We start from the raw sequence: 10,808 nt of genomic DNA, 5'->3' as shown, positions 1-10,808 counted from the left end.
TCTCCGCCCCCTCCCCCGCCCCCTCCCCCCTCACGCAAATGAGACCACTCACCAGTGTAGACCTCTTGCATTTAAAGGAACCTTTTCTTTCTCTTCTTTCCCATTGTGATGTCTCTCTCATGCAGGTTAGACTTAGAATTCACCATTCAAATCCCTGAGCCCATTAAAAATGGCCCCCAGTCCACATTACTGACCCTGTCCTCTTTTTTTTTTTTCTTTTTGTTTTTTTTTTTGTTTTGTTTTTAAGAGAGATATATAGTTGATTTTAATTGGAAAATTTATTATTTTTTGTCTTGCATGTTGAGGAAATTGGAAATTTTATTTTCTCTAAAAGAAATGGGTATAAGGCAGATAGGTCCCAGTTCGATCGTCTTGGTGTCTAAGGTTTGTGTGAAAATTTGCTTTTGAGGGGAGGAAGTTTCTATTCTGTAACATGTTAACTTAATTTCAGGAAGTATCAAGAGAGGTGGGAAACTTTGGGGAGCCAAAAAGCACTTCATTTAAAATGATAAATGCAAGGGAGCAATGCTCACTAAATGGGTATAAGGCAGATAGGTCCCAGTTCGATCGTCTTGGTGTCTAAGGTTTGTGTGAAAATTTGCTTTTGAGGGGAGGAAGTTTCTATTCTGTAACATGTTAACTTAATTTCAGGAAGTATCAAGAGAGGTGGGAAACTTTGGGGAGCCAAAAAGCACTTCATTTAAAATGATAAATGCAAGGGAGCAATGCTCACTTCTACTAATCTTTTTTTTTTTTTTTTTTTTTTTTAATACCTCACTTTTTTTTTGTAATGTTTTTTTTTTTTTTTTTTTTTGTTTTAATAGCTCACTATTATTGCTTGTAATCTATCGTAGGTGACTTTTCTATAGGAAAACTCTGCTCATTTGTCTGAGCTGGGCGGCGTTCAGAGTAATGCCCCAGGTACATTGTTGGCGTTTTCTGCAGCTCTGGAAGCAGCAGCCCCATCTTCTGGTACCTGTAGCAGCCTGCAGTAGGGAAGTTGGGAATAAAACCCCGTTGTCAGAGACCAAACCTGTCTTGGATTCGATACCTGAAAACCAGATAGTCACTGTAGGTACCACTGCTGTAATGTTTAGCCAAGTAAGTTCTTTCCCTACAATTGTTAAATTGCAGCATCGCAAACGTGTGGAGCCTGGTTATCCTTAAATTTAGTTTCTGCTCTCAAATTCCCGTTGTCAGGTTTATTGAGAGAAGTCTTATTTGAGAGCCCAGAAACTAAGCAGAACTGAGATGATAAACAGCGTTATCTTGTTTGTCTGTCCTTCGCGAACAAACTACCTTTTGCCGTGGGGAATGTTCTGGATGCTGCTACGCTGAATAAAATGTGACAGAGTTTTCCACACTTAAATTTAAGAGGTTTGAATAGGGTGGGCTGGGGGGGAGGGCAGGGGGAGGAAGGGAGGAGGAGGAGATTGCCTGGAATCTCCTTTTCATGAGGTAAGCGGTGAGCTGGTTAGTGCATCTTGATTCTGAAGCTTTATTTCTTTTGTACTTCGCTCTGACTATTGCTTTTCCTGGCTTTTGAGTGCATTTCCCTGCTCCATTGGTCCCTTTGAGCTGAGCTCTCGCAGGTAGGTAGCATTTTAGAAAATGTTAGAGAAGAGTGAAATTTTAGTAAATACGTAAATAAAACTTGTTTATTTTACAGGCTAAGGTGGGTGTGAGGGGGTTTCCCCTTTAGTAAAGCATGTTGTTGACTTGTTATTTCTAATACCTGACGGTTCAGAGACAGTAGATGATAACAGGAGTTGGCTGCTCTTGATCTGAAAATATGACAAAAGAATGGATACATCTCCTGGTTTGTGAGGCATAATCTTTGCATTATGAGAGTGCAGGGTTTTGGGTTTTTTTTTCTGTTGGCGTTCTTGCATATGGATGAACAAGGCAGCCCACTCCTTCTGTAGCAGAGTGGAACTTCTTATAGCCCAGGAAAAGAGCTTGCTTATACAGAAATGATTTCTTTTTTAATTTAATTTCTTCCCAGAGTAAAATTTTGGGGGATGAATGCGCGTTTTGGGTTTTTTTTTTGTTTTTTGTTTTTTTTTGGTGCAGTACACAGGTAGGTTGCTGACACAGGGGGAAAAGGGAGAGATCTTCCAGAACCTTGGTTCCTTCGTCCCATCTTCTAATTCCAGTGCTTGGGCAGGAAGTTCCTTTGCTTGTGTTAAGTGAAAGCCAGAAACGTGTCGTTTATCCAGGCACTGGCTGATTGTCTTTGGCCTCCCTCGCAAGCAAATGTAGAGCTGCTTTTTTTTTTTTTTTTTTTTTTTTTTAGAGCTTCTTTTTTTTTTTTTTTTTTTTTTTTTTAAATTTGCGAGTTCAATGCAGAAATGTGTTTGAGGGGTGTAGGAGTAGGACATCTCACTGACTGGCTTTAAAAAGGGTCTCTGGACCGCCAAAGCTGCCTTATAGTCTGCTATAGCTTTCACTTCTTTTGGGGGGGACTTGTGCACACGTAAATGTCTATGCCAAGTCTTGCAGTGCTTTATTGCCATCGAGGTCAGCTGAAGTCCAGGGTCTCGGTTCAGTTCAGAGTGTTAACCAGACTGCTGAATGCATAAATGCACCGTGGCATGTGCTGCCCCTGTCCCACCTGGTGCTCACTGCTCTGTTCCATATACCAGCTGGAGGGCCCTTGTTGATAAAGCATTAGCGTCTAGTATTGTTTGCCTTGTTTTCAATCTGTAAAAGTTTGTGGGAGTGTCAAATGAGTTGGGTGTCTCCTCCCCTCCCACTTCCTGAAGCAATTTACTGTTTGGACTTCTCTGAACAATGGAAGGGTTAGTGGCTTTGTGTGGGATCAGCCTCTTGTTTCACACACCTGCTGGTCTCTGAACACATTCCTGTTGTATTAATGAAGACTTGAATTGAGAGATTCATAGATCTGTGGTGTTCAGACACAGGATACTAAGAGCTATGTTACTATTCTTAGTTTGTAAATTGTCCTTTTGATACCATCTTGTTTTCTTTTGTAGGTATAAATAAAAACACTGTTGTCAATAAGTTGTGAACTTTGTCTTTATTTTTGGAGTGTAAAACTGTCTTTGCCCCTGTTCTTCCCAGTTCTTAAAAAAAGTCAAATTCAAGGAGTTGGAAACACCTGTTGGCAACCTACTGAATTTTAATCAAAACAATCCCCGTTTGTAGAATACAAGGAACTGTCGCTGAAAGTGAGTGAGTGGGGAGGATGTTTGAATACCTGTGGAATTGGAAGATTCATTTCTTTCAAAGGGAATGTATTTTTCCTGAACGTTATGGGACTTGACTGGAATGGGTGTCGGGCAGAGTTAACGTTCAGGAGGATGTTAGTTCATACAGAGTTGAAGTAACAGTTTGTAGCATCTGCTGTGTCAGATGTGGTCACGTGTGAAACGGGTCAGTGGCGTTGTATATGTTATCAGACTTAATAGTACCACGTTCCCTTTACCATAGGCACTCGTTAAAGGGCTGAAGGACTAAAGGTAGTGACGATTCCCCTTACACTCCTTGTGCTGCCTCAGGGTCAAGGTAGAGGCGTGTTTTGGAGGTAGATGCTGGGAAGAGCCGGGAGAGAGTAATTTGCACTACTTCAGTATTGGCCAGCACTACTTACTAGCACCAAGTTCAAGTAAGAAGAAATTAAAAAAAAAAATAAATTTTGGGAAAGTCTCATGGATGAAAAGGGTATCAGCTTTCCAGGCCTCATTGTCTTGCTGGCACTGGAGTGAAACTCGGCTGAGCCATCGTTAGTCAAAAAGGACCAGGAAAGGAAAGCTGTGATCTTAAGAGCTTCGTCTTCGGAATTTCTTGCATTGTCTGTGGAAATGTCTTCAAACAGGCATGGGAAGACTCAGCTTCTTTCCTTTTAGGACTGTGCAAAGAGAAAGAGGAGGTAATGAAGGAACTTAGGAGAATTAAACTTTTCATTGTTTCAACAATTTTTTTTTTTTGAACTTGCTATTTAGAGCGCCAGATAGCGGGTTGCCAGGTTTGCAAATGGCAATGAAATTATGGCCATCGAATGGACCTTCTCGGGCATCCTCCCTGTGCTCCTGTAGGCAGGTAGGGATAGAGTCATGCTGTCTTCAGGTAACACGACTGCTTGTCCTCCGTTATGACTATGCTAACAGCTCTGAAGAATCCTGTTCGTTGTTGAATGAACATCTAGGAGAACTTGGCGAGAAGGGTAAAATTAAGGAATCCAGAGAAAAGGGAAGAATTTATGTGATCCTTTCTGGGAGACAACCACTACAAAATTGCTTCTAAGGGGGGAAAACCCCAAAACTTACTTACACTCCTTTTTGCTAAAGGAAAAGGTTTTTGTTTCCGCTTCCATAGTTACTCTTGTTCTTGCGTGGATCCTCTTAGAGACTTTTAATTTCCCCACTTTTTTTTGTCTTGATGATGTAGTATGGAGTCTGCTGTTCTTTCCCCAGTGCTTCCCCCGCCCCACCCTGCCCCCTTTAAATAGAGAACATGACCTGAATAAATGGTCTGTGGCCAGACCCCCCTGAGCCTGCCCCACCCCATCTGATCTGGAAGCTGGGATGGGAGGCCTCTGGGAAATACCAGGGGCCCATAGGCTTAGATGAGGTGGATGGAGAAGTGGCTGCTCTGGCCGCGTGATGGTCAGTGGCATGGAGTCCGGCTGGTGGCCTGGTACTGGTGGTGTACCCCAGGGACGGGTACTGGGGCCAGTACTGCTCAAGGTCTTTATTTGGTGCCAGAGGGAAGGGCAGAGTACGCCCTCAGTGATTTGCTGGTGATGTGCAACGGAGGAGAGTGGCTGATAGACCAGATGGGGTCAGGGGGACGGTGCCAGGCTGGAAAAATGGGCTGGCGGGGACCTCATGAAGGTCAGCAAAGTGAAATGCCACGTCCTGCCCCTGGGGTGGAACAACCCCATGCACCAGTATGGGCTGGGGGCTGCCCAGCTGGACAGTGGCTGGGCAGAAGAGGCCCTGGGTGTGCTGGTGGATACGAAGTTGGAACACGAGCCACCGCTGTGCCCTCATGGCAAAGAATGCAAACAGCCTCCTGAGCTGCATTGCCGGCAGGTCCAGGGAGGTGGTCCTTCCTCTCTGCTCAGCCCTGGTGAGGCCACAGCTGGAGCAATAGGTCCAGCTCTGGGCTCCCAGTACAAGAGGCAGGGACATACTGGAGCAAGTCCAGAAAGACCACGAGGATGGTTAAGGGACTAGAGCATCCGATGTCAGAGTGCAGGCTGAGAGCTGAGGCTGCTTAGCGTGGAGAAGGCTGAGGGGGATCTTACCCATGTGTATAAATGCCTGATGGGGGGAGTAAAGGAGACAGAGCCAGACTCTGCTCGGTGGTGCCCAGTGACAGGGCAAGGGGCAATGGGAAATTCCACTTAAACGTAAGAAAAAGGTTTTTTACTGTGAGGGTGGTCAGACACCGGCACAGGTTGCTCAGAGAGGCTGTGGTGCCTCTGTCCTGGAGGTACTCAAAACCTGACTGGACAAGACCTTGAACAACCTGCTCTAGGTGACCCTGCTGTGAGCAGGGGGGTGGATTAGATGATTCCCCCCCACGCCCCCCACTTGCCCCCAACCTCAGCCGTTCTGTGAAATACAAGCTTTTGGGAGCTGAAAGCTTCCTTGGAATATCTTTCAGGTCCTTGTGTTAAACAGAAAGGAGTGCATCTAGTTTTGAAAACAAGATAAAGAGAAGTCGCTTTCTATAAAAATCCCTTTACAATGCTTTGGTATGGGCTCTGAAGTCTTATTAAATACATTTCTTTATGTAACATCTTGGCTTTTTTTGCAGCATTGCTGCCCTTTTGTCTGAGTTCTTCTGTGTTAGAAATGTTTTGAAAAGTTTTTTTTTTTTTTGCAAGAGCGTAAGAGAGATGCAACTTTCTATAATATTGCTGGTTTTCATAAATGACTGCAAAGCATTTGCATATCTTCAGTAAAAAAAAAAAAAAAAAAAAAAGTAAAAAAAAAAAAAAAAAAAAAGGCAATTATCTTCCTGCTGTGATGTCCCAGGGACAAATGTTTTTAATTCTGCCTCCTGTATCATCTAAATTTTGCAGTTTTATCACTAGCGATGCGAGACTGAAAGCCAGCAGTTGTTTTTTCCCCCCTTTTGTTCCACCATCGCAACTACAAAGGGTATGGATTTCTCACAAAATACAGAAGGACATAGGACACATGAATTGAGTGAAGCTAAAATGGGAATTAGTTTTTTTAAAAAAAAAAAAAAAAAAGGGAATTGACGTGGAGCACCTTGATGGCAGTTTTACAAAGTACCTTTCTGGCTACAAAAATGTTTTAATGACAGAAGGAAGCCTTAATCCGCCAAGGCCAGCCACCTGCCCAGTGCTCCTGTCACCTCTCTATCAGCAGGTACGTTGCATGAAGCTACCAAAGATCCATCCCTCCTCGAAACATCAAATGCGGGCCGTCACTACTGCTTTTGGCAGACTAGTTCGGGAATGTGAAGAAGGAAGAAAATACTTGTTTGCTCAGCTAGATTTCATCAAATTCCATCCTCCTCAACAGAGGAGTGTTTTAGAGTGTACTTCAGCCTCAGCAAACCATAGCGTGTTCTACCAAATTTTATGCCCTTCATGCACTCGTTAGCTCTGGTACGTGGCCATTTACCAAAGCATGGCGCTGAAGTGGAAGGGGCATCTGATCTTGGGTGTCTTGTCTGTGCCGATGCCTGTCTTCGTACAGAATCAGTTCTTGGGAATGTTACATCTTTTCCATCAGAAGAAAAAGTAGGCTTAATAATATCTCCGTATGTCTGCAGTTGCTTTCTCAGGTACATTGTCTGCCTGCAGCTATTTTTTTTTTTCCCCCCTCAAAGTTTTTTTTGCAATTCATAATCATGTCTGCAGTTGCTTTCTCAGGTACATTGTCTGCCTGCAGCTATTTTTTTTTTTCCCCCCTCAAAGTTTTTTTTGCATGATTCATAATCTTTCAAAATGTACATAGAATTGAATATACCTCAATTGTTAACTTCCCAAGGTGGGGTTAAATGAGGCTTAGCTCTGGTTTAACTTCTGCTTTGTTTCACATGCACATCTAGAGCCTTCTGAGCAGAGATGCCCACTTGCGTTCAACAGATAAGTTTTTTAAACTGGATTTTAGGTGAACAATGTGCATCACAAATACAGCAAAGAATAAAGTCACATACGGATTAACACACAGCAAGCTGCAGCTCCACTGTATGTTGCAAGAGTGCCAAATGAATGTTTCAGATTTATACCAACCCCTTTACCTACCTTTGGTAATGTAGAGATAGAAGAAGTCACAGTAGAAGATGGTTTGTACGACCCCGGAAACTACAGCGATCTGGTCATAGAAATTCTCCGTGTAGTAGCGCCAGACCCAGTTGGCAATGTAGAGAGCGCGGTAGAGGCCCAGGAAGAAAAGGTAGTGTGTCGTGATGGTTTCTGCTTCCCCCGTCTTGCTGATCATGAAGAGCTGAGGAAGGATAGCCACGGACTCCAGGTAGATGGAGAAGGTCCAGAGTATCTGTGAGATGCAAAATGAAGGCAGTGGCGAGTCTTGGTGCTGGTTAATATGCGTTAAGAGCCAAAGCTTTCATTTGGCAGAGCACCGATGTGCGAGCGGGATGAGCAGTGCTGCTGGAGCTAGGGAAAATGAGCCTGCTGTGCTGGGACTGAGAGGAGGCAGCACTGAGCTGCTCTATAGATGGTATGGTCTTCAAGGCCTGCCAACTTTGCCTTTCCTGCCTGCTTTTGCTGTTAAAAATCTCAACTATTCAACATGCTGCTCACTCTGCTGTATGGTGTCAGGCTGCTGCTTCCCCTCCCCTTTCCTGCCTCAGGTTCTCCTTACCTCCAAGGGGGTGAAGCTGTGGTTCTCCAGAAATGATAGGCCTGTGACAGGGACCAGCAGGAACTCAAGGCGAAAGGAGTCATTCTCACTGTCGAATGTTTTCCGGAATTTCACGTAGATCATGTACACGGTGATGTAGGCACATATCAAAAAAATGACCTGGGGAAGGGAAGGGAGATGGCAAGATCTTACCTGCGATTACACCTTCTGTGCTTGAAGAGAGGACGGCTTTGCCAAAGTCAAGATCTTTTAACCTGGTTCTGGTGGGGCTGTGCCAGGGTGATATAGTGGTGAATGCTTTTTCTGCACTGGCTCGTGGATTGACTTCTGCTGGAGATACTCCAGCAGTCAACTAAAGATTGCCCTACCATGAGGATCACACTTGCTTGAGCCCTCTAGGGCTCTGTGTGAAGAGGTTGGCTTGGTTGCAGCCGTCTGTTAATGCTCCGGCTGTGCAAGGACACCCAGACTTGATTCATGGCGTTTGGTGGTACTAAATGTGGCGGGCTCAGGTCGCTCACTGACTGTGGTGAGGGGGTTTTTTGGTCAATGGAGGGCCAATGACACCAAAGGAAGCATCTTTATCCACCCTTCCTATGTATAACCCCCCGTAGCGTTGAAATGACACCAAAGGAAGCATCTTTATCCACAAAGTGACAAGTGAAGAAGACGGAATCGCTCCTTCTTCCCTCTGACTGAAAAACTTTGTGAATGCATACTCTCGCCTCCCTGAGAAACCACGGCGAGCTGAGGGGAACCTCTGCTTCCGTGCTGCCCTCTCCTTACCTTCATCACGGTGTTATAGACAGAGATGAAGGTGGTGAACAGGTCCAGATAGCGGGTTGTGAAGACGAGGGCAAAAAGAATCTGACTCTTCCCAGAGATACCTGCGTGGCAGGGAGAAGGAAGGAAGGTAAGGCAGATGAGAGGAAGGACCCTTAGGATGGTGGTTTCCCCTTATGCCTTCTTTGGAAGTGATTGTATGTATGCGTTTTGCTTTGTGAGCCTGGTCAGGCGTGTAGGTGCGGTGGTAGCTCTAGACCTACCCCAGGACTGGCCGGACTCTCCCAAGTAACAGGGCAGGCTCCTGCTGACGCCCCCTGAGCCCTGCCTCGGGTTGTAGGGACCAGCACCCGGTGGGCACGTTCACTGCTTTGGCCAATTCAGTCCTTACTGTCACCAAAATGCCTTTCTCTTCCCTCCCTCACCCCCTTCGCCGGCCCACCTCGCCGGGGCGTTGTGTGATGTGACGTCTGCTGCACCAGGGAAGAGCTGTGGGATCAGGGACCAGCCTAGGGATGCTGATGGAGCTTAGTCACCGCTGGTGGAGAGAGGCAGACCGACCCACCCGTTTCTCTACCTGTGATAATGGCCATGGTGCTGCAGCCAAGCCCCAAAATCTCTTGGGGAGGAAACCATGAACTCAGCAAAACCCTCCTGCAGGAAGCTGCTGCCCTGATTTCCCCGCCCAGCGACGGGGCAGCCTCTGGTACCCGCCCGCCTGCTGGCAGGACCTCTGACCTAAAGCAGCTTTCTCTCGAGGTCGTCGGTTTTGGTGCCACCACAACTTTTTGCACTCATTTTCCACCTCCCTCCAGCCTTGCTGCCCTCCCCTTCGCTTCACCACCCGACACCAACACCTGCCCGAGGCCGAGCGCCTTGCCACATCACATCCTTCCAATGCAGCCCTCTCCTCCTGGCCGGGAGACCTCCCAGAGGAGGATGACTTCCCTCAAAGAGCCCACTGGGGAGGGCTGCCAGCTTGCATGGGCTATTGCTAGCCTTTTTGGCACCCGTTTCGCTCGCACCCCTTGCTGAGCCGCCCTCCGAGAAGGGTCCCCCTCCTTCCCCAGGGTGTGGGAGCACTCACCGGCGCAGGACTTGGACTTCTGGATCTTCAGCAGGAGGATGATGATGGCCAGCAAGTGGGAGACATCCCCCAGGATGCGGAAGATGTTCATGGCGCCGGGGGGGCTCCTCTGGGGCAAAGGGAGCGGGACACTTTCTGCGGGTAGGGAGGGTGAGGGCAGGGAGTTTTTCCCCCCCTGAGCCTCGACTGAGCGAATGCTCTCCTCCGGCCCAACCTTCCTTTTTTCCCTGGTACGGAGCCCTCTCTTCTGGCAGAGGAAAGTTCAGGCTCCCCTCTCCCCTGGTCGCAAAGCGCCTTTCCTCTGCCAGGCACTCAAGCTGGACGTCTCCCTTGCTTACTTTTCCCTCAAGGTGGATTTTCTCTCCCCACCCCTCCAGGGCCTTCCTCTCCCTGCTCCAGGCCAAAAGTTGGGGTTTGTTCCCTGGAGAGCCCCAGGCTGAGCCTGCTGAGCAGCCCCGAAACCAGCGCTGGGTGACGGTGACGTGGCTCCTGGCTGGCCAGGGAGGAGAGGGAGGAGGAGGCGGAGGCGGGAATAACTGCGCTATTTTTCCCTTTTTCTTTTTTTTCCCTTCCCCTTTTTTCTTCCCCAACTTGTCTCAAGTTACACGCGGAAGTGTCGTTAAAGGGGAAAAGGCAGAGGGAAAGGGATCCCCATCCTCTGGCCTTGGGGACGCACCCTCCGGCGAGGGACGGGCTTTCCAGGGACGTTCCCCATGGGCGCGTTAACCTCTGTCCTGCTCCCAGCTGGCAGCCTCCTGCCCTCTGCCCTTCCCGGCCCTGTCCCACCTCCAGCACCTTCTCCCTGGAGTAAACGAAGAAGCAGGGAGAGATCTGAATTATCGGGCCGCTGCGACTGTATGTCACATTCCACCCGGACCCCCTCCCTCCCGTGGCAGATCAGGCACAGCTGTTCCCCTGTGGCCCCCCGCCAGCCACCCCCACTTTCGGGCGTCCTGTCTGGAGTGATGCAGATCCCAGAGCCCAGCCCTGGAGGAAAAAAAAAAGATACTTCCAAGGGGTGGTTTGAAAGAAACTTGGCTGAAAATATTAATTCTGGATTCCTGCAAGTGGATTACAAACAACGTAATATATGTGTTGCGTGAAAG

The 10,808-nt window shown here is 47.4% G+C and overlaps 1 protein-coding gene across 1 annotated transcript; it reads right to left on the bottom strand.

Moving 5' to 3' along the window:
• Positions 1 to 2,571: 2,571 nt before the first annotated feature.
• KDELR3 (KDEL endoplasmic reticulum protein retention receptor 3) lies at positions 2,572 to 9,799 on the bottom strand. Its single transcript, XM_009289979.2, has 5 exons — positions 9,703 to 9,799; positions 8,619 to 8,719; positions 7,833 to 7,991; positions 7,253 to 7,505; positions 2,572 to 3,871 (listed from the first exon to the last, which is right to left on the bottom strand). The coding sequence occupies exons 1-5, from the start codon at positions 9,791 to 9,793 to the stop codon at positions 3,831 to 3,833; spliced, it is 645 nt and encodes a 214-aa protein (XP_009288254.1). The 5' UTR covers positions 9,794 to 9,799; the 3' UTR covers positions 2,572 to 3,830.
• Positions 9,800 to 10,808: the final 1,009 nt, after the last annotated feature.

The sequence above is a fragment of the Aptenodytes forsteri genome, unplaced genomic scaffold (assembly GCF_000699145.1).
Source record: "Aptenodytes forsteri isolate BGI_AS27 unplaced genomic scaffold, ASM69914v1 Scaffold284, whole genome shotgun sequence".
Classification (NCBI taxonomy): Eukaryota; Metazoa; Chordata; class Aves; order Sphenisciformes; family Spheniscidae; genus Aptenodytes; species Aptenodytes forsteri.
This window is presented reverse-complemented; position numbering and strand designations above follow the sequence as displayed.

Bases quoted from the DNA above. Each gene is read 5' to 3' on its own strand.
- KDELR3 (XM_009289979.2), bottom strand. From the start codon at position 9,793: ATGAACATCTTCCGCATCCTGGGGGATGTCTCCCACTTGCTGGCCATC. The intron at 8,720-9,702 runs GTGAGTGCTCCC...CCTGCCACGCAG, and splicing joins GAAGTCCAAGTCCTGCGCCG to GTATCTCTGGGAAGAGTCAG. The intron at 7,506-7,832 runs GTAAGGAGAACC...TGCATCTCACAG, and splicing joins ACAGCTTCACCCCCTTGGAG to ATACTCTGGACCTTCTCCAT.